Source organism: Podarcis erhardii, assembly GCF_964252035.2.
Source record: "Podarcis erhardii genome assembly, chromosome: 12".
Taxonomy (NCBI): domain Eukaryota; kingdom Metazoa; phylum Chordata; class Lepidosauria; order Squamata; family Lacertidae; genus Podarcis; species Podarcis erhardii.
The window spans coordinates 43,703,298-43,727,033 of record NC_138513.1 but is presented as its reverse complement, the minus strand read 5'-3'; the positions used below and the strand labels follow the sequence as shown (position 1 = coordinate 43,727,033).

At 41.3% G+C, this 23,736-nt stretch overlaps 1 protein-coding gene across 1 annotated transcript in view; it reads left to right on the top strand.

The window, feature by feature from the left end:
* The first annotated feature begins 4,188 nt into the window (after positions 1-4,188).
* The window catches only part of TRANK1 (tetratricopeptide repeat and ankyrin repeat containing 1), a 52,959-nt gene continuing 33,411 nt past the window's right edge, over positions 4,189-23,736 (top strand). Inside the window, exons 1-5 of the mRNA XM_081834706.1 lie at positions 4,189-4,339; positions 20,473-20,625; positions 20,956-21,085; positions 22,562-22,712; positions 23,536-23,654. Of these exons, the coding sequence (XP_081690832.1) occupies positions 20,474-20,625; positions 20,956-21,085; positions 22,562-22,712; positions 23,536-23,654 (552 nt within the window). The 5' untranslated portion in view covers positions 4,189-4,339; position 20,473. The remainder of the gene's footprint in view (positions 4,340-20,472; positions 20,626-20,955; positions 21,086-22,561; positions 22,713-23,535; positions 23,655-23,736) is intronic.

The window sequence follows — 23,736 nt, the reverse complement described above, 5'->3', positions numbered from 1 at the left end:
ATCTATTTTATTTATAGATAAAATAGGAACAGCTAAACACATAGACAAAAATCTTTTTTTTTTAAATTAAACATTAATGGCATATATCATCTATTGAAAACTTACAGGTAATTACAATTTAAAAATGGATTTTCAGATTGAGGCTCCAACATACCAAAGTTTGCGGATGTCGATCTTTGAGTAGTTTGGACAGAAATATGAGGTGTTACAATAGTGATTGGATTTGATCCACTGGAAGTTACTTGCATTTAGTTTCTACTGAAATCAGTGGGACTTAAATTCAACAGACAGCTTAATCCTATACATGCTTCCTCAGAAGGAGACAGCTCTCTGACCCATCAGTAACAGTGGTTAGGCTTATGGAAACCAAAGACGAGGTCTGTTTAAGTGGTGGTCCTATACTTATGGAATATGCTCCCCTAAGGATGTGGGTGGACAACCAAACCCGGACGATGGGTTGAAAACTTAATTTCCCCACTCCACACAGACCAACTTTATAGGGATCACTCACATTTCCTAAAACTGTAATGACATCAAGTAATTAAAAGCATAGCTGTTAATGTTTTCCCCTTTTTAAGGGAAATTCCCTTATTCCCTGAATAGGATTCCTCGCAAGAAAAGGGAAAAGTTGACAGCTATGATTAAAAGGTGTCAAGAGTTCAAAAGGGGTCACTGAACCTATCAGTGGTTACAGCAAGAGCCTTTAAAATGAGCTCATTGGTGCTTTGCAAAGGGATTTGCTGTAACTGCTAAATTCATTGGAGATCCCAGAAAGCCCCTTTGAAGTCTGCTTAGAGAGCCAACCTGCAAACATCCTGTTTTGCCTTAGCAAAGAAAGCGCTGTTTGGAGAAAAGCAGTTTGTATCCAAACTGTTTCCTGCAGAAGGAGAAAAGGGAAAGCACACCCCCTCAGCAGTGGGGCTTCTTGCCAGTGACGATCACTTTAGGTTTCTGATTTTAATAAAAAGTTAAATACCTGTGTAGGGCAGGTAGGCATGGTTTAGTCAATAACAGTCAAAAGGGGGGATCCATGTTGGGCCTAATTGATATTGAGGGCCAGAGGCACTCTTCCATCACCCTAATAATTTTTTTAAAGACTCTCATATCAGCTTTTAATCAGATCCACATTTCATCCATTTTTATCCAGTGCCCCCTCCCCATTTTAAAGGGGGCTAAATTTTGCCTTAAATTGCTTCTGCGTGGCTTTTGCAGGCTGCCTTATGACATTTGCCCTGATTATATAAACCTTATAATGCAATTTATACGTGTGTGGGTGTGTGTTTTATTAAAATTTGTTTTACAATTTCAAATAAACATTATACATACTTAAAATATCAGTGACTTCCCTTCTTCTCTTTCCATGGTTCATTTTGCATATCTTATATCTCTGCATATTTTACAACAACTATACCAGTTTTTCATTATTACATCCATCACAGATTATTTACACTGTTGAATTTATCTTAACACCGCCAGCGTTTTCAGCTGTAGTTATTTTCAATATACTCAATAAACATTTCCTAATCTTCTTCAAACATATGTTCTTCTGGTTCTCTTATTCTATATGTTACGTCTGCAGGTTGTGCATATTCTGCAAACTTAAGTTGCCAATCTTCTTTCGTTGGGACCTCACTCTTTTTCCATTTGGGGACTGACAAAGGAGGGGCTGCAGTTGTTGCATATATAAATAATCTTTTCTGACACCTGGGATTTCAGTCTGGGTTATCCCCAACAGAAAGGACTCTGGGGTTTTTTTTTTTTTTTTGGTAAAGTAATTTTAAACCTTTTTTCCAATTCATTATAAATCATTTCCCAATATTCCTTTGCATGTCCATCACATATGAAAGAACATTCCCTCCAGCTCTTTACACTTCCAGCAGCTGTCTGATTCTGCCCTGGAAATCTTAGCAAGCCTGCTCCGAGTTAGAGACCACCTGTGAATCACTTTCAGATAGTTCTCCTTCAAAGAACAACATCATGCTGTAGATTTCAAGTCGCTTCCCCAAAGTTTCTCCCAGAGGTGAAAAATCTCTCTTGTATCCTATACAGTAATGCAATTTGCTTCTGAGACAGGGAACCCTGGACAAGAGAGACAGGCAAAAGACAGGGTAGAAGGTCAGACTAGAAACCGATTTTTTACACCCAGCCATAGCTGTCAACCCCCTTATTTGGCGGGAAACTCCCTTATCCCAGCGCTGTGTCCCGCTGCTGTCCCTTATTGATGATGTCCCTTAAATTGCCCGGGTTTCATGCTCGCCCGCCTAGGGAGGGAAGCAGCGGGTCGGGGTCCTCCGCCGCAAGAGAGAGCGCGCGCACAAGCTGCTGTGTTTCCGTCTCTCCCTTTTCCCCCTCAGGGGCGCCTTGTGAGGAGACGGGTGGCGGTGGGCGGGCAGGCAGCCCCTCTCTTGCGAGACTTCCACCATGCTGCCAGGGGAAGCTGGAGGCAGCAGCGGTGGCGGCGGCTGAGGAGGCGGCCTGAAGGAGAAGGAAGAGGAGGGGATGGGGAGGGATGCAGAAGGGTGGCACTTCAGCGGCCGCCATGGCGCCGCAACCGCCTCATGCCGGGCTCGCGGGCGGTGTGGGCGAGAGTCCCTCTTCCTTCCTCCCTCCCTCTCTCGGGCGAGGAAGGGCCGATGGAACTCCTCGCGCCAGGACGACGGCAGCCCCGACGTGGGGCTTAGCATCCCCTCCAACCCGTGCAGCATCTTAATGTAGTGATTTCCCCCTCTGCATCCCTTTCATAACTCTATTTTTATAAATCATTTGTCCAGCCACAGTTCAAATTTTTACTACAAGTTTTCTGTCAATCCTACCAATGTAACTCTTTACAATAGCTTTTCAACTAAATTATAAAAGAGGACCTCTTCCTGGTTTCTAATATTGCCTGTAAGCTTTGCCATCTCGACGTCGTTCATCAATTTGGTCTGCCACTCTTCTTTGGTCGGAGTTGTTGACCCTTAGGATCATCTAGTCCGACCCCCTGCAAAACACAGTCAGTGGCAGCCAAAGCAGCATGGCTCCATCAGTGCCTGATTTCTGCATAAGCTATAATAATAATAATAATAATTTATTATTTATACCCCGCCCATCTGGCTGGGCCTCCCCAGCCACTCTGGGCGGCTTCCATAGAAAGCAAAAATACAGTAAAATATCACACGTTAAAAACTTCCCTGAACAGGGCTGCCTTAAGATGTCTTCTGAATGTCAGGTAGTTGTTTATCGCTTTGACATCTGCTGGAAGGGCGTTCCACAGGGCGGGCGCCACTACCGAGAAGGCCCTCTGTCTGGTTCCCTGTAGCTTTGCCCCTCGCAATGAGGGAACCGCCAGAAGGCCCTTGGCACTGGACCTCAGCGTCTGGGCAGAATGATGGGGGTGGAGACGCTCCTTCAGGTATACTGGACCGAGGCCGTTTAGGGCTTTAAAGGTCAGCACCAACACTTTGAATTGTGCTCGGAAACGTACTGGGAGCCAATGTAGGTCTTTCAAGACCGGTGTTATATGGTCTCAGCGGCCGCCCCCAGTCACCAGTCTAGCTGCCGCATTCTGGATTAGTTGTAGTTTACGAGTCACCTTCAAAGGTAGTCCCACGTAGAGTGCATTGCAGTAGTCCAAGCAGGAGATAACCAGAGCATGCACCACTCTGGCGAGGCAGTCCGCAGGCAGATAGGGTCTCAGCCTGCGTACCAGATGGAGCTGGTACACAGCTGCCCTGGACACAGATTTGACCTGTGCCTCCATGGACAGCTGTGAGTCCAATAAGACTCCCAGGCTGCGCACCTGGTCCTTCAGGGGCACAGTTACCCCATTCAGGACCAGGGAATCCTCCACACCTGCCCGCCTCCTGTCCCCCCAAAAACAGTACTTCTGTCTTGTCAGGATTCAACCTCAATCTGATTAAGCTAAGCAAAATCCCTTATTTTGGCTGCTGATCCCCTTTTTTTTCCCCGAGGCTGCTGGTCCCTTATTTTCAAATCTGTAAGTTGACAGCTGTGCACGCAGCTCCCAGGCGCTGCGCTGGAAGGCGGAGAAGCGGCGGCGGAACTGGGAAAAGCTTCCTATTCGCTTTCGCTTTCGCCGAAAGGAAACACGCTGCGTTGCGAGGAAGCGCCCCTTTCCCCGAAATGACGTCGCGGGGGCGGGGCCGGCCCGCGGCTTGCGCTTCTTCTGCTTCCCCCGCGCGCGCCTTCGCAGGATGGCTGGCTAGGTTGATGCGCAGCAGCTGAGCGGCGGCAGCAGCTCCCGCTTTGGCCGGGCGCGCGCGCCTTAAAGCAGCCAGGAGCGCCGGGTTACTTCCAGTCCAGGAAGAAAGGAAGGAGAGGCGCGTCTTTTTGCATCAACGTATGTATATGCATGCGCGCACGGGGCATGTTTTGTGTTTAGCAAACGAACCAGCCCCAAATCGGAAGCAGCGTTTCCTTGCGCGGGTGTGTTGTCCCGGGGCAATGGAAGCAAGTGGGTTGCATGGCTTCCCCCTCTCCCCTCGTCACTTTTTGAATTTTTGCCACGTAAACCCTAATCCTGCACGCCCATTGTTAAGGTGGAAGAAATTGTTGTGGTTTGCGTTTCCTTGGGTTGCAGGATTCGCGTGAGAGCCGAGCCTCAGGGTGCAATCCATTTCGAGATTAAGTTTCCTGGAGCTCCCTGGTAATTGGTTTAATTTCTGTGCGGAAATGTACAGTCAACAGCTGTGAGTCATGGGCGGCAGGGAAGTTAAGTTGGGTTTTAAGTATAACTGGAGGGCAAGCAAGCAAGCGGACCAAAGGAATCAGGCATGGTCCAACAGGTTTCTGTGGGTGCTTCTGCAGGGTTGGAGTGGCTAAAACCTGCTTCTTTTCACATATTTGTTGGACTACAATCCCCATCATCCATGACCACTGGCCAGGACTGATGGGAATTGGAGTCCAACATAATCCGGCGAGCCAAAGATTAGGCCCTTGCCTTGCAGAAAAGTGGCCGGGGGTTGCCACACTGATTGCCAGCGTAGGTTGTAAGAAACATAACTTCCTGCACTGCCCGGGTTAGATAAAAAAATATTTGCTTCCTGCCTGCCAAGGCATACACTGTGAGAGAGCAGATCTGGGTATTGTTACAGGATCACACTTGAGAGAACATGTCCTCTTCAGACCTAGGCTGTTTTTTTCTTTCAACTTGGATTGAAACTGGTTTGGAGGAGTATGCATCAAAGCAGTGTTTCGGTTCCACTTGTGTAGGCTGCTCTCCCAAACCAGAGTAAAAGGAAGTGTGTACACTTCCTTCGTAGGAAAACGAACATAAATGTTGGTGGTGACGTCTGACCCAATTGACTAATGTTGGTGGCTTGGCTCTTTCAGAATAGTTGTCCTGCAAATAAAAAAAGAAGTATGAGAGCTTCGACCAACCCTCGTGCTTGCAAACTAACAGAAGCTGGTCCAGGAAAAGTGAAGTGCCCCTGTTAGACACATCGGCTGGTTTCTGTGCAACTTTGTGAGGCCTCTGAGTTGGCCTTTGGTGGTGGTGGGGCATTGAAAGTCTGTTGAGAACTGAGAAGTTGAGAGCACGCTAAATGCAGTTTTCAAAGAAGGATGCAGGGCATTTTGAAAACTAGTGTGGAGTCTGGTGTCTTTTGAAAAGGCTGTCATGTTTACTGTAGGCCAGAGCCCATTTTATGAGACGCATGAAGGGGGTCATTAAAGATATGTTGTTGTTGTTGTTGTTTAGTGGTTTAGCCGTGTCCGATTCTTCGTGACCCCATGGACCAGAGCACGCCAGGCACTTCTGTCTTCCACTGCCTCCCACAGTTTGGTCAAACTCATGCTGGTATATAAAGATATAGTTCCACATTATTCTGTCTCTAGTCTGTACCATGTCCGTTAGAAATTACGGTAAATGTTACATGCCTCACCAATTCCATTGCATGTCATATGCTCTTCCTTGAGGAAAACAGGGCAGAGAGGCAACTTCTCCTTTCTCTTTTAATTTTGCCAGAGTTTTGCTTCCCTGAACCCTCCTTTCTGAAATCGTAAGGCATGTTACAAAAGTTATTCCCTTTCCCCCATCATTGAATTCCCTCTGCTGTTCCTTTGAATGTTGGCGGGCCATGTTTTGCAAATGCAAAGTATGACTTCCAAAGAAGAAAAGATTGTATACATTTATTTTAATAGCGGAAATTTTAACCAGCCTAGAAATAGTAGTGGTGTGATTGTTATCAAGTCAACATTTAAAAAAAACCCACTCTGCTTTTCTTGCACGCAGAACAATTACCTGAAACTTTCTGGCAACTTTTAAATATTTGTAAGTAAAGCTGTTTCCAAAAAAAATTGCCTGCTTAGGTTATGTTTTTCTCAAGGGCTTTGGTTTTGAATTTGGAACAGCCTTTCTTCAAGCGGAGATGAACTTGGAATTTTTTTATTTGTATTTTATAGCACCATTATAAAACTTCAGCTGAAAAACTAGAGTTCATGTTTGGAGAGTTGGCTTCTTCTAGATCAAGTTAGTTTAGCTCTTTGATAATTGCATTAGCAATGTGTTCCCGTATAGAAGCAACTGGGAATCCCTGGCATTACTGCAGAAAAAAATATGTTGCCAATAACAAAGCAGTAAAAATCTGCATTGGAAAACAAGCAGTCAAGCCAAACAATGTTAGTAACCACTCGCTGGATCCTCCAGGGATTGAATATTATCTAAGTTTTGGCATGGAAGTGCAAAACCGTACAGTTTTGTTCCTGCTTGTTGTTTGCAGGCAGATTGTTCTTATCTAAAGCAAGGGCATTTTGAAAAAATGTTACGGTTGTCTTTACTGCTTTAGTTTAAAGTGCGATAGCACTGTCCAGAAGCCGTCTACCATACTGACCTTTTAGTCAACCAACAAGCCTGAAGCAAACCAATGTTAACTGCTTTATACTGTGAAGTATCAAGTTCCCTTAATATACAGGTGATTTATGAAAATGTATTTATTTTAAAAAACAATGCTTCCAGAATGTAAGAAAATTATTCCAGACGAACGTTGCTTATGCCACTTTCATGTGAATAAACGCCCAGCAATAAAAGATAATGGGAGAGGATTTACCTCAGCAAATTATTTCTCAAAATTACAAATACCCAAATACAGACAGTCATTTACCCTCGCTAGATTCAACGTGCTGCCATCTGCTTTATTGCAGGGCAGATTTGAGGGTAAACCATACGCAGAACGAGTCTGCCCCTGCAGCTTGATGGAGGTAGAAACTCTCTCTCATGTCTTGTTACGCTGCCGTTTCTACGGGGATATACACTCGGTATTTATGACTCCTGTTATACAGAAATCTCCAAAGGGGTCCGAACTTCAATGTCTAAAACTCCTGGTAGAGGACAAGGATCTAGAGCAGTGTTTCCCAACCTTGTGCCAACTGTTTTTGAACTACAACTCCCATCATCCCTGACTAGCAAGATCAGTGGCAAGGGATGATGGGAATTGTAGTCCAAAAACAGCTGGAGGCACAAGGTTGGGAAACACTGATCTAGAGATCACGCTCAGGGTGGCCAAATTCTGTGCGACTGCCATAAAACTTTGGGAACAAGCTGTACTACTAAAATGATTAAGGTTTTAAATGACAATTTTAGGTTATATTTTAGTGATCAAGATTTAATATATATTTTAAACTGCTGCTATATCTGTATTGTCTCTGTTAGACCCAATTGCAATTCAATGTATTCCAGTTGTGTTTTATGATTTTCCTGATATTGTAAGTGAGCCACTTTCATGTTCTTGCAACTTCATTTTTGCTACTCCTTACATCAGTCCGTGCCCAGAAGGAAGTTTTGACTATGCCCTGGGTCCTTTTATGTTTCCCTCCCCTCCCCTTAAATTCCCTTAAGATTCTCACGCAAATTCTATGTGGGATGGTTGAACAGGACAGAGGCTTCAGCTTTCTGCTAGCCCCTGCTTTCATTTGAATGTGTGGGTAAATAAGGGCTAACTAAGAAATCTCCGAAGACAGAGCAGGGTTGAGCAGGATTAATGTAGCACTTAACTCACATTGCATAGCTGTTTTCTTTTCTTTTTTTAAAATTTGCTTTTTATTGAAATTTCCACAAAAAAAACAAAAGACATACAACAGAGGAAAAATAAACAGACAAAAAGAAAAAAGAAAACACTCTTATTAATCAATTATAAGTATCATCCACTTATTTACACATCGTTAACACACGTCTTGACTTCCCTTCTATCCTGTTGCGGTTTTCTCAAGTCTTTTCTTCTCCTGCAGTTTCTAACTCTGTGATTTACGCATAGCAAGGTTTATGTTAGGCCTACTGTAGTTTTTAATTTGTTACAATTACTTTCAATGTACTTCACAAATTTACTCCATTCTTCAATAAACTTTGTTTCTTTTTGATGTCTAATTTTGTTTGTCATTCTTGCTAATTCTGCATATTCAAATAATTTTGTTTGCCAATCCATAATTGTGGGAGTCTCTGCTGATTTCCAATTTTGAGCTATCAATATCCTGGCTGCCGTTGTCGCATACTGAAATAAATTCTGGTCTTCTCTTTTCATTTCATCTCCGATTATTCCTAAGAGGAATGCCTCTGGTCTTTTTAAGAAGGTGTACCTAAAGATTTTTTTTAGTTCATTATATATCAGCTCCCAAATTTTTTAAATTTTGTCACACACACACCACATATGGTAAAAATCGCCTTTCTTCTGCTTATATCTCCAACACATTTTATTTCCACTTTTATACATTTAATCTAATTTTACCGGTGTGATGTACCAACGATACATCATTTTTTCCAAATTTTCTCTTAACGTGACATATACTGTAAATTTCATTCCTCTGTTCCATAACCTCTCCCACTTGTCATACTCTATGTTGTGTCCAATGTCCTTGGCCCATGCATAGCTGTTTTCTATAACTAGCAGGAGCAGCATGACTTGTGTAAGATAAAGAACTGCTGTGTCTCAAGCTGCTTTTGAAAATCTCAGTTTCCATGTAGTGTGAAGGGCTGTTGATTGAGAAATGTGGCAAAGGTCCACATAAATGGCTGGTACTGTTCTTTGGATCCTGTTTGTGCAAGTTTTCTTAAATTATATGGCAGTTTTTCTTCATGCAGAATTTGCATTACCCTAGCACATAATTATATTGCCGCTGGTTCATCTGAAATATTTTTCAAATCCTCCTTCGGAGAGGGTTGTATAGTTAAAAATAAAAGTAAAGCAACTGAACAAAAGCCTGCCAGAGTAAAATGCATAATTGTGTGTAAACAAACAGATCAGAGTGACAATATAATCATGGATGTGGTGAACAGATCTGCTTCCTCACAGACTGTCCAAGTGTCCCTATTTTTCAGGGACGTCCCTGATTTAGAGAAGCCGTACCTGTTTCTGATTTGATCCCAGAATGTCCTGCTTTTCCTTAGGTTGTGCCTATTTTAACTGGAGGAATTGTTGGAGGCTATGGGGTCATCCAACCCCCCCCCCATCCATCTGAAGGCAATCCTGTATAGGGAAGTTTTTTTTTAAATGTTTCATGTTTTATTATGTTTCTCTTATTCTTTTTTATTAGTTATTTCCAAAAACACACACAAGGTAACACACAAATACAAAGAAAATACACAGAAAAGAAAAATTAAAAATAATAAACAGCAATTATCATTTCCATATCATCCATATAACATAGTCGTCTCTTACGGGACTTCCTTCAGCCTGTCCGTAAATCATTCGAAGCAATAAATAAAATTACACGTTTCATTACTTATATTGTCATTATACCGATTCCTAATTCCTGTTTGCTTTGCACAATAACTCTTAGTCTTTCACAGTGCGTCTCTAAATCCCTTTAGCGTTATTTGCCCTTCACTAATACATTCCAGATAATCTAATAATATCTATGTTTCTAGATATGTTGCACGCTGCCCGGAGTGGCTGGGGCAACTCAGTAAGATGTGTGGCGTATAAATAATAAAATTATCATTATGTTACCCCTAACCCTATTTTCATCGGAGAAATGTTGGACGGTATGTCCTCGTTACGGCTCCTGGTGAAATTCAGGCCAAGTAACATGTTTTCTGAAGCAGATAAATGTGTATTGGGCTCTGCTTGGGTTTGAGCTATGGAGAAGCTCCCTCAGGATCACAAATATAAAATAAATTGAATGACACAAGCAACATCCAAATGGAAAACTTTGGATCACATAGATGAATTTTGTTTAGACGCCGTGTGGAAAGGACCTTCACATTACTCATTTCCTACTAATTTTCTGTTGAAGGGGATGAGGGGCAGTATATGTTGTTATTTTCTTCTCGGAAGGGTAGGGGAAGCTGTTTCTTGCCCCAGACCTTACGGCTGCCTTATGAGGACTGTGGGCAGTTGTCATTTTGTATTTTAACTTAGGTGGGTAGGTTGCTTGATGTATTAATATTTTGCAAAACCTCAAATGCTAGAGCAGTGTGTCTCAGTACATCTAGTCCAGACTTCTGCTCTGTCCTAAGGATGTAATGGAAATGGTTCAAATGTTTGGAAAGGGTGTGTGGTAAAATCCTCACCGAACTTTGTTTGTTCAGAATGCATTGGTTGCAAATACGATGCACTTACTGTCATTTGCCAGTGCAAGGCTTAGAAAAAGCGAAGTCTTGCTCTCTCTCTTCTCCAAAATGTGTAGTGTCCAATTCCCTCAAAATGTATTTTGTCTAGTTAAGCTTTTGCCTCTATCTTCAGTATACAGTGGTGCCCCGCAAGACGAATGCCTCGCAAGATGGAAAACCCGCTAGACGAAAGGGTTTTCCGTGTTGGAGGCGCTTCACAAAACGAATTTCCCTATGGGCTTGCTTCGCAAGACGAAAATGTCTTGCGAGTTCCTGCGGGGGTTTTTCCCCTCCCCCCCCTTTTCTAAGCCGCTTATCAGCTGATCTGCTAAGGCGCTTAACAGCTGATCCGCTAAGCTGCTTATCAGCTGATCCGCTAAGCCGCTTATCAGCTGATCCGCTAAGCCGCTTAACAGCTGATCTGCTAAGCCGCTAATAGCGCTAATCTGCTAAGCCGCTAATGGGCTTGCTTCGCAAGACGAAAAAACCGCAAGACGAAGAGACTCGCGGAACGGATTCTTTTCGTCTTGCGAGGCACCACTGTATTTTATTTTATTGCTATAGTTAGTGGCTGATGCAAATGAAAGTTCTTCTGATCTGATCTCGTGTCCAACTGGAAAAAGAGAACAGTTGCAGGTTTGCTTGAAGCATGGGAGGGAGATTTTTCAGGGTTAAGAACTTTGCCCCAGGATGTGCTACAAGAGCGGCAAGCGTCTTGATAGCACAAGGATGGAAGAACAAGGAAATCCCGATGGAAGAACAGTGGCAAGAACCATTGAGCTACGCAGAGCTTGCTAAATTGACATACAAATTGCGGGACAAGGACAACTGTGACTTTATTTTTTTTTCTTTTTCAATTTTTAAAATTAATTTTCCAGAAAGTTTTTTAAGACATATAAACAACCAAACAAACATAAATCTCAACCGTATTTAAACCAAACTTGGTAATATTGTTAAGTGACTTCCTCGTATCCCCCTGGTTGAATTTCAATGTATATCATTTTAACGGTTTTCCAAAACCTAAGTTCTTATAAAGTTGACTTAAACACTTAACATCTTTCTTTCTTTCCGATTCAGCATTAAACATATTAATTCATCACATTACATATCTAAATCCTAAGCCTATCTGGTATTTGCAAGCTTTTCCAATTAATTTAACTTGACATATTTAACTAAATAGTCTTTAAATTTCATCCTTTCTTCCTGGACAACTGTGACTTTAAGGAAGAATGGGACCTTTTTACAAATTACAAATTTACAAATTATCTAAAAAGACAACAAAATGAACTGGACTCCTTGGCAGGTTTTGAATAAACATACACAAATTTATTGGTTGATAACATGTTAGATAGATAATGTAAGGATATGTATAATTTTATAACATGCAGAGAATAATATGTGCTGAGAAATCATAGAGAGGGGCTGAGGGAAGCCTCGGGGGGAGGGAGGGTTTAATGGGGGGGGCAAGGGGGAAAATAATGAATATGATATGTTTTGAAATTTTGTTATGCTGAAATTGCTACTAAAATATTATTTTTTTAAAAAAAGAACTTTGCCCCAGGAACAGAAATCACGCGACGGTGGCAGTGGGAGGCCCCATTGCCTAAAGTGGTACCCTGGTTAAGAACGGACCTCCGGAACGAATTACCGTATTTTTTGCTCTATAAGACTCACTTTTTCCCTCCTAAAAAGTAAGGGGAAATGTGTGTGCGTCTTATGGAGCGAATGCAGGCTGCGCAGCTATCCCAGAAGCCAGAACAGCAAGAGGGATTGCTGCTTTCACTGCGCAGCGATCCCTCTTGCTGTTCTGGCTTCTGAGATTCAGAATATTTTTTTTCTTGTTTTCCTCCTCCAAAAACTAGGTGCGTCTTGTGGTCTGGTGCGTCTTACAGAGCGAAAAATACGGTAAGTTCGTAACCAGAGGTACCACTGTACAGGCAACATATGAAAAAGTTGCTAACACGTATCAACAAATATCGGTTCTTTTGCCTTTGGAAGCACCCTTCCTCTCCGCTTCCTGCTTTCACCCCGGACTCCACCTTCCCACCCTAATTCTCAGCTAGGTTCTCACTACAGCCACAAAAGTACCGCTAGGAGAAGGGTTGCTGCGGGCATCACCCTAGTTTCCCCTCTAGGTTTGCTTTTTATGGGCAAGCCCCGGGGTGGATGGAGTCCCATTAAACAGTCAGCTGCCCTCTCCACACCTGGTTTCGGGTGCAGTAGGTTTGCTGAGTTTGCCAGGGGCTCCCAAGGATGAAAAAAGAGTGCCCCTCCTCTCACAGTTCTTTTTTCCCCTTCACAATAATATTTATTAATTTTCATACAAAAGCATAACAAAAAAGAGAATAAACAAGAAAAAAGAAAGAATATGAAACATAAAATACTCCAAACTTCCCATATATCACCACATAAACTAAAACCTAATTAGTTAATTAAGATCCATCTTCATAAACATATTACTTGACTTCCTCTAATCTCTTCCATCTGAATTCCCTTGTAATTAAATGCAGCAGTTTCCAATATCATTATTTAATAAAACAATATTACAGTCATAATCAAATTTCCTAACTTTTCTTATCGTACTTTTTCTTATTTATTTATTTAATCCTAGGCCGAATTAGTTCTTTCAAGTGGTTACATATCTTTAATATTACAATATTTATTCAAATAGTCTTTCAATTTCTTCCAATCTAATTGGTGTTCCTCTTCTTTCTGGTCGCGGATTCTCCCGGTGAGATCAGCCAGCTTCATAAACTCCATCATCTTCATCTCCACTCACAGTTCTTCTCCTGCCTCTGTCTCCTCCTCGTCCAGCCTTTAGTGGCAAATTGTGTTCTGCCATCTGTTTCCCAGAGGATAATGGAATATCTGCAAGGGTCCTCCTTGAACTCACAAATGAACTTTAATTTCCATATTTGAGAGTTTGAAGCAGGCATGTAAATAGCCACTGGCCTGATAACCTGTGGTGACTAAGGCCATAACCAGATGAACGTATGTCGTCTTGATAAGCTGAGAAACGAGCTAGTCTTTTGTCCCTTCATTCCTCCTTTTGTGATATGAGCAACCAAACCAGAAAGCCTTCCATTCAAGACTGAAAACTATAGTTGCCAGCTTTGGAACAAGCCATGATATTATACACAACTTCAAGTCTTCCTTTAATAGCGTGGCTTGTTCTGAAGTTGGAATCCATAGTTTCTTGGTTTGGACAATATGGAAACACTGTTTAATTACAGGCTTCCTAGTTTAATTGTGGCTTGTAAAGAAAAGGCTTGTTCGTATATTGGCTTATTAAGCGGAGAGATTATTGTTTTACCATTGTTAGAGCTGGTTCAGACAGGCAAGGAAACTTCACAAAGGCTCCCCTCCATGTTTAGGCCACAAATAACTAACATAGATAAGCACAGACAAGTGGGCCAGTGATTTTTCGTCTTGTATGCTGGCAAAACACACACCCAACTGTGCACTTTTTAGCCAGGTAATTTAAGTTTCTGATAGCTTTCCATCCTGACATTCTGTTACGATAAATCCTGAAAGCACGATACAATGGTGCCTCGCAAGACGAAATTAATTCGTTCCGCGAGTTTTTCGTCTTGCGATTTTTTCGTCTTGCGAAGCACAGACTTTGGAAAAGCTTCAAAAATCACCAAAGTCTTCAAAAACCTCAAAAAAGGCTACCACACCGCGTGCTGTGAGTTGCTCCTCAAAGTGAATGCATGGTTTAAAGAAAAAGGAAACAAACTTGCAAGACAAAGGAAACAAACTCGCAAGACGTTTTCGTCTTGCGAAGCAAGCCCATAGGGAAATCCGTCTTGCGAAGCGACTCAAAAAACGAAAAACTCTTTCGTTTTGCGAGTTTTTCGTCTTTCGAGGCATTCGTCTTGCGAGGTACCACTGTATTTAGATTGTCCTCCCCTTGATTTGCTGGGAACAAACAAAAATAAATCTAGCAACCATTTCATTATATTTTGGGTGTCTGGTATTTCAGCAACCTCATTCTACGTAGCTCCCAAGATACATTGTTTTTATTTTATTTTAAAGGAAACGGCTCAAGATGTTTCCATGCACCTTCGGCAGCTAGTCCTAAGGAAAGCCTTTTTCAGTTAAAGTTGGCTTGGCATCATGACTGTTGAACTTCACTTTTGCCATCTTGCACCAGTAGTAGAGAGTGATGCCCATTCTGTTCAAAGGGGCATCATGGTCCCACCCCCTCCCTGTTGAAAAAACCTGTTGTATATCACAGTTGAGACCACAGGTGCTTTTATTGAATCTGCTACTTGCCAAGTGGCAAGTAGTTACTTAGGTCCTTCCGTTCTGGTTCCTGTAGTGCTGGGCACAGGGAGCAGTTCCACATACTGTATGCACCAAAGTATGGTTTCAGGAATCCATGATGATCAACTTGCAGATGCTGAAGGCTGAAGGAGTGGAAATGATGTTCTCATTGCACCATCAGATCCTTGACTACTGTAATTCGCTCTACGCGGGGCTGCCCTTGAAGCTGTCCCAGAAACTCCAGCGGGTGCAGAATGCTGCAGCGAGGCTCCTCACGGGGTCTCTGCCATGGGAGCATATTCACCCAGTGCTTTTCCAGCTGCACTGGCTCCCGGTGGAGTACAGGGTCAGATTTAAGGTGCTGGTTTTGACTTTTAAAGCCCTTCACGGCCTAGGATCCTCATACCTACGGGACCGCCTCTCCTGGGATGCCCCACCTTAAGGTCCATAAACAGCATCACCCTAGAGGTCCCGGGCCCTAAGGAAGTTAGATTAGCCTCAACCAGAGCCAGGGCCTTTTCAACACTGGCTCCGGCTTGGTGGAATGCTCTGTCTCATGAGACCAGGGCCCTGCGGGATCTGATTTCTTTCCGTAGGGCCTGTAAGACAGAGTTGTTCCACCTGACCTTTGGCTCTTTCTTTTTTCCTTTCTCCTCCTGTGAAGAGGCTGCATCTTAATGTTTTAATGTTGTATTTTAATCTTGTTTTTTAAGTTGTATTTTAATCAACTTATTTTTATTATTGGTTGTTAGCCACCCTGAGCCCAGTTTTGGCTGGGGAGGACGGGGTATAAATAAATTATTATTATTATTATTATTATTATTATTATTATTATTCCTACCCTAGAGGCTTTGAGATAAACAGAGAGATATGGCGAAACTCACCAGAAAAATAAGAAATCAAGATAGCAAACTTTTAATAAAATAATGAAAATGGTTTATTGAATATTTACAAATAAACTGTAAACCGATAAGAACATTGGCAGGATTATTGTAATAACTTACAGTTTTATAAGAGTGTATATTTAAAGTAGATGAATAAATCAGTAAATTAAGTTAATTTGGCATATGCAGAAAATATAAAACATAAATTTAAGGAACTGTAGAAAGGTTTTTCGAGTTTTGAAATGTTAAAATGATTGTAAAATTATTGAAATGTATAAAACTTAAAATCATGATTATTATTTTTTAAAGAGATAAACAGAGAGATGAGCCCTATAACTTACGGTACTTTGACTTGTGTCTGTGTGGTTGACAGTTCTCTGAGAACAGCACCAAAGGGGTCTCTGGAGGAGCAAATTCTGATTACTCTCCATTTTAATTCAAAATAAGAAAAAGGAGAATATGTATCTCTCTGACCCTTTACACAAATGTTTCCTTTATCTTATTACTTTGATGCATTTGCATTTTTGGATCCCTTTTGATTTTACATGCTTCCCATTCAGAGTTTTTTTGTTCTTTTTTAAAAAAAGATATTTATTTTGATTTTATATAATGAAACAGATGTTGCAATCAGACCAAACAACAAAGAAATACAATAAAAAACAACATAATAAAAAAACACAGTATAAAAACATGTAGCAAAAAAATAAATAAAAAAGAACAGAGAATAAAGAAAAATTAGTTTTTAGATTCTTATCTTTATAACCCTCTTTCCTGACTTCCTCACGTCTCCCTTTCCTGCATTCCCCTTTACACAATCAAATTTAGCAGCTCCTTACCCTCTTTCAAATCTTAATCAATATTGTACATTCCAACCTATTATGTCTTCTAATTTCCCCTTTCTTTTTAAATACATTCTTGCATGTTCTTTATAACTTAATCCCTTATATCATTTTATTTAATTTCGACATGATATTACTCGGCCTTTACACCCTTTTCTTTTGAAACATTCTTGCATTTTTCTTTTTACCATGTCCCTGTTGCCATGTTATCTTTATATCCAACATCATTTTAACATTCAAACATTTTACAATGTTTTTGTAAGTATTCTTTGAACTTCTTCCATTCCTCTTCCACCGACTCTTCTCCCAGGTCTCGGATTCTGCCAGTCATTTCCGCCAATTCCATATAGTCCATCACTTGCATCCTCCATTCTTCCAAGGTGGGCAAATCTTGTGTCTTCCAGTACTTTGCGATGAGTATTCTTGCTGCGGTTGTTGCATACATAAAGAATGTTCTATCTTTCTTTGGCACCAATTGGCCGACGATGCCCAAAAGGAAGGCCTCTGGTTTCTTGGGAAAGGTAAACTTAAATACCTTTTTTAGTTCATTATAGATCATTTCCCAGAAGGCCTTAACCCTTGGGCATGTCCACCAAAGGTGAAAGAATGTTCCCTCAGTTTCTTTACATTTCCAACATTTGTTATCAGGCAGGTGATAAATTTTTGCAAGCTTGACTGGGGTCATGTACCACCTATAGATCATTTTCATAATATTTTCTCTTAAGGCATTACATGCCGTAAACTTCATATCAGTGGTCCACAACTTTTCCCAGTCAGCAAACATAATGTTATGACCAATGTCCTGTGCCCATTTAATCATAGCTGATTTAACTGTTTTATCCTGAGTGTTCCATTTTAGCAGCAAGTTGTACATTCTCGAAAGTATCTTAGTTTTAGGTTCTAACAATTCTGTTTCTAATTTTGATTTTTCCACCTGGAAGCCTATTTTTTTATCCAAGTTAAAGGCCTCTCTAATTTGATAATAGTGTAACCAATCTCGCACTTTATCTTTTAGTTTCTCAAAACTCTGCAGTCTCAATGTGTCTCGATCTTGTTCTAGTATCTCCCAATATTTCGGCCTCCATTCAGAGTTTAAGTTACAATATATCTCTGGTTAAATGGGAAGCAGCTGCTCAAGGAAAAACATCCCAATTATAAATTATGGGGGTGAAAAGAGGGGTATAATATTTGAACTGGGCGCTATAAGCCTGTGGTGGTGCGTGTTATCTGATAATTGTCCAAGTGTGTACCTTGTACGATATGTTAGTTGAGTTAGAATATTACTATTTTTCCTTAACCAACATTTTTGTCTCTCTTGAGAGAGAGAGAAGCCTTTGTTTTGGGCAATTAGTCCGAGAAAGGAGGGAACAATCTTAGCTAGAAAGCAGATGGTTTCGAGGTCATTATTCCAAGACTGGGTGGAATTTGTGTTGTGGTTTTGATAAGGAAGGTTGAAAGATTTTGGGTTGAAAGTGAAGAAGAACCAGAGAAGGTAGAGAATGTTGGTGGAAGTCATAAATTTAAGAATGACTCATTTTGATGAGGGTAAAATTGTGCAGGAGTGTTACAAAAGAGAACAATTTGGAGCGTAGCTGGAGATTTGAAATGAGAAGAGTTGTATTACGGAAAATACGGAAAAACAAAGTCAGTTCCATGGAGGCAAGCTGGCTTTGGGGGTTTGAAAACTAGGCCTGTGTTTTTGAAGTGGCCTCATAGATGTTGGCTTTTTTTAGGGTTTTTCTTTCTTTGATCAGCTTTTGATTTTTCTAATCCTTGTGGATTATTTTTGCTGAGGAGTCTTGTAGTGGAAACCAATTAACCACAGCAGATCTGGTAGATATGGACGCATTATTCCCTAAAAGTCCCTGAGTCTATCCCAATATTAGGGACACACATCTATGCTAAATCTTATTTAATTTTTCTTGTATTTTTTAATTACCTTTATAATGCAGATTTTAATTTTTTTAAGGTGCTATTGCGTTTAACTGGACTGGAGGAAGAGGGTGCTAAGAAAATAACTGCTTTCTTGCGTACTTGAAGCAGCTAATACAAAGCCCTATATCTTATTTAGTTCTTGTAGTAGCCTCATTGTAATTACATTGTTTATTTATCCATGCACTCATTTTTATACATTGTGTTTATTTTGTATCATGCTTTCACTAGTAAATGAATACTTACCATTTTTTACCTTTTGTCAGTTATTTTTAATACTTTTTTGTTTATTTTGGAGTGGTTCTGGCTGTTTTGGTCACTGTTCATATGCTCACTAGGCATAATTAATATTTTTTGAATTTAGAAATTGTTTTCCAGTTCCTTGTACAGTGTGAGGGAGTCTGTTGGAGCCAAATGCTATGTTTTGCTGCAAATAAAAGGACAGAGTTTTCTCTCCCCCCCCCCTTTTACACCAATGTTTCATCTCTAAAGTCCATATTAAGGCAATGCCTTTACTAGGCCAACCAAAATATTGCAAAATATCATCCAGTCTTTTGAGTACTCTGGAACTCTTTATCAGACTAGATGGTAAACAAAGCAAAAAATAGTAGGTATTTTAGGTGCTGCAGAGGTGGCAGTAAGGAAAAGACTGGTTGTGATTGGAAAACAATGAATTTGGTTGTTTTAACAGCAGAATCCTAAACTGAGGGCACCTGAGGGCAGGGCTTTATTTTCCAAGGAAACATTTCATTCAGCTGCTAGGCGCAGTTGTCCTCGTTGGTTTCTTTTGACTTGGCAAACCATCTAATATTAATTTTCACCTTTGCTAATATGAAGATTGCCTTAGCTCAAAAACAGGAAGGAAACTATGGAGGACTCTCTGTGCTTTGCTTAAGGATGAAGACCCAGCTGGGCAATAGCTGCTAATTTTGTAGCCCCAGAGATGGGGAATTTACCCCATTGTTATTCTTCTCATTCCCAGCAACCTGATACTTGCATAGCACCTAAAGGGCCTCGTATCATTGCCTGTGACTTCCTCTCTCCCTCAGTCTTAAAAACCTTACAAGATGCAAACAGGGATAAAGGTTTTATCACCAGATAGGCACTTTGATTCTCCCTGCCCCATGTTCCTGCTTTGCTTACCATCTGTCTGGATGGGAGAGTTCTGCAGAGCTCAAAGGATTGCATGTTACTTTGTGATACAGTGGTACCTCGGGTTACATACGCTTCAGGTTACATACACTTCAGGTTACAGACTCCGCTAACCCAGAAATAGTGCTTCAGGTTAAGAACTTTGCTTCAGGATGAGAACAGAAATTGTGCTCTGGCGGTGCGGCGGCAGCAGGAGGCCCCATTAGCTAAAGTGGTGCTTCAGGTTAAGAACAGTTTCAGGTTAAGAACAGGCCTCCGGAACGAATTAAGTACTTAACCCGAGGTACCACTGTATTTTGTTTGGGTTAATAAAGATATTACATTAATATGGACTTTGGGATTTTTCTTAGATGCCAAACTTTTTGACCTCTAAAATTGTATTTATAAAATGTTTCCTCCTCCCACCCCCTTAATAATTCGGGCGGTGGCGATAGAAGACAGATGCAATTAAAATAAGAGGCAAAAACAAACCAAAGTTGGAGAGGGCAGGTTTCTCCTCAGCTCCTGCTACAAAAGCCTTCCTTCCTGTGATGCCTTGTGTCCTTTTATGTTGGATCTAGATCCAGTGTTTTCCAGACTTGTGCCTGTTTTGGTCTCCATCATCCCTAGCTAGCAGGACCAGTGTTCAGGGAGGATGGGAGTTGCAGTCCAAAAACAGCTGGAGACCCAAGTTTGGGAAACGCTGGTCTAGATAGTCCCGATAATTACTTCAGCTTATCATCGATGGTAGAAGCACTTTATTGGTGTTTAAATATATGCAGTGTTGGTTAAGTAACTGAAAATGCTCTCGTGCTGTGGGGTAAGGGAAATATTTTGTGCTGTCTCTCAGAGCATATTTATTTCCTCTTTTTGTCAGAATGGATCCCTTCAGCTTTGGGGACCCCATTAGTTACGCCGAGTTCTTGAGAGTGCAAGGGAATCAAGACTTCAAAAATGGAAACTATGCTCTTGCCATCAGAAAGTATGACGAAGCACTAAACATACTGGTCTATTTACACCGAGCAGTAAGGTAAGCTCTTTCTTAGAGAACTGTGAGCTGTCTAGCGCTAGCTTCTAGACTTGAGCTTTCCTTCTGTGAAGCTACTGAACTTGGATTCCAGTCACCAAGTTATCTGTGATCTTTGCAGTAATTATTTGCCGTTTTCCTTACACTCTTTATTCAACTTTTCATAGCAGTGTTCTGTTGGGATTTAATAAAGGGAATGCATAAGATATAACAATTCCCCCCTCTACTCTCTTTCTGTGTAGAGGAAGGGGGGCGGGAACCTGTTCATGTGTTCTGTAAAACTATAAAGCTGTTTCTCTTGATGCAACTACGTTTAACATTCTCATCTCTTAGTTTTTCCCAACGGCGAGATGTGGCAGTTTTACTCTGCAACCGATCAAATGCGTTTTACAACTTAAACAAATGGAGAGAAGCCTTCTGCTCAGCAAGACAGAGCCTCCAGTGGGATCCAGCTTACGTTAAGGTATTTTGTACTCTACGCAGAGGCTAAGAGACCATCTGTCATGGATGAGATTCGAGCAAGATGACCCAGAGAGTCCCTTACCAGGGCCGTCTTAAGCATACCCGGCGCCGTGGTGCAAAGATCTCTCTGGCGCCCCACCCCCGTTTCCCAGAGTTGTCGACCTTTTCCCAAGCCTCTGTGGGGATTGCTCTCCCGCGGGGGCTTGGGAAAGAAGCTGCACATTCTCCAGCCATATGGTTGACGGGGAGCAGCTGGTGGGCATGAAGGAGGGAAAGGGGAAGCGCCGGCAAAGCCATGCAGCTCCCCCACTTGCTGGGGCGCCCTTGAGAGGCCCACGCCCTGGTGCAACGCACCAGTAAACCCAATAGGAAAGACGGCTCTGTCCCTTACAACGCTACAGTTCTATGATTCTTTAAGCCTAGGTTGCAGGGTTGTTGTTTTTTAATCAAAAAATAAAATAAGGATTAAGAGTTCGGAATATAAGATACAGTGGTGCCTCGCAAGACGAAAATAATTCGTTCCGCGAGTTTTTTCGTCTTGCGATTTTTTTGTCTTGCGAAGCACGGCCATTAGCGGATTAGCAGATTAGCGGCTATTAACAGCTTAGCGACCTAGAAAAAGGGGGGGAAGGGGGGGAAGTCGGAAAAACTCGCAAGCCCATAGGGAAATTCGTCTTGTGAAGCACCTCCAAAACGGAAGACCCTTTCGTCTAGTGGGTTTTTCGTCTTGCGAAGCATTCGTCTTGCGGGGCACCACTGTATTTTGAAGCAATGTGTGCTTTGACTCTTAAACAGAGAAATTTCAAGACCGAAAATGCAAGGATTGAGCACTGACATTAAAGGAGCTTAAAGCTTGAAGAACTTTGGATTTGCATTTGGTTGTTAAATTTTGTTGTATTCGGAAGCTCCACGTTTTGGCTTGCAAGTCACTTTTACTTAATATGAACATAAACTTATTTGCAGAGCAGCTGTTGGCTCAGAACAGCGTTCCCATTCAGAAATTTATTTATTTAATTTCTGCACCACCCTTCATCTGGGGCTCACAGGATGGTTTGCAATATAAAAACACAAAAAACATAATATGGTGCTTAAATAAAATATTACTGACAACAGAAATAAGATTTGTATCCATATTAAAAAAACACACACTATAGTAAGAAACAAAAGCAATCACCCTCCTATAGTTTAGAAAGCTATAATAAACCAAATAAATGTTTAATTTTATAATGTTCGTTAATACTGAGTATATATTCTAAGGAAAACATAGTTGACCAGTGCCCATTGTATTTGGTGCAAAAGTGTTTTAACCCTGCCATTTTAAATGTATTTACTGCTAGGTTATTCTGTTCTTATATTGAAATGTTGCTATTAAATGTCTGTTAGCCTTCACATATATTCCTGAAGTGAAAGACTGACTCTTGGGATCTTTCTTTCTTTCTTTCTTTCTTTCTTTCTTTCTTTCTTCTTTCTTTCTTAGGGGTACTATAGAGCTGGCTACTCCCTGATTAAATTGAGACAGCCTCTCGATGCTGTTAAAACGTTTTATCAAGGTTTAGACTATCTCCATGGTTCATCAGATGTGGCTCAAATTTCTGATTTTATAGTCGGTATCTTCTCAAGCGTTAATGGTAAGTGATAACGTGAGATTTTGTCTTCATTAAACTGTCACAATAAGGACAGGATGGGGGCAGCTGATGGCTGGTGAGTGCCTGAAATGAATGGCCTCGTTTGCAAATCACAGTAAACCGTAGTCTGAAAGAAACTATGGATTACCATGAATGAGCAGCATGCAAGTGGTTCACTACTCCCTTTGCTGAGCTGAGTAACAAACTCTGGAGTGGATGTGCAAAAACCAATGATTGTAGTTTATTTCTCTCCAAATAAGCTATAAGCAGTAGACCAAGAACGAAACTTGGCTGCTACTTGTGTTTTGTTCAGAAATAAACAAACCACTACACTGGTTTGCCTCCAGCACTATGCCAGCCAATCCATGGTGTTCTTTTTTACAGGCTTGGCAAAGTGAAGTGCGTCATAACTGAGCAGCGGGCAGCAGCCGGTTTCTCATTCTCAGTCATTTATAATGTGTTTCAGAGTATTGCTTACAATGATGTGCAAACCAGGTCATTGTCCACAATCATTATTATAGTATAAATTTTGGTGCATTCGAAACCTGCAGGCTGAGATGATGCAGCCCATTCTACCACTACAACATTCTGCCATCAACTTCCTACCTCATTCTGTTGCTTGTATAGACCGGCTGAAGGGAGCCCTAGGGAGAGAGCATTGGTGATTTTGCAGTTTGTTTTCTCTGTTGTGTAAAGGCTTTTCCCTTTCCTTGTTGATGCCGTGAGGGGATTTCCTAAGTTGAAAGAGCACAAACTGTAAATGTTGATGATGATGAAGATTATGCAAGATTAAGCCTCTCTTGTTTTGTCCCCCCCCCCCTTTTAGATGAAAGGACTATTACCCCACATTTATTATCTGTCTGTAAAAAAATTGTGAGCGATAATTTCACGCCACCAATTTGGCAACAGGTGATTGAAAAGCTGGCCAGAAAAGGACTGTGGCAGGTAGGCATCTTATTGTTGTAAATAATGACATCTTTTTTTCTCCTGAGCTCAGGCTGGCTTTTCAAAACCTGTATGACAGTAG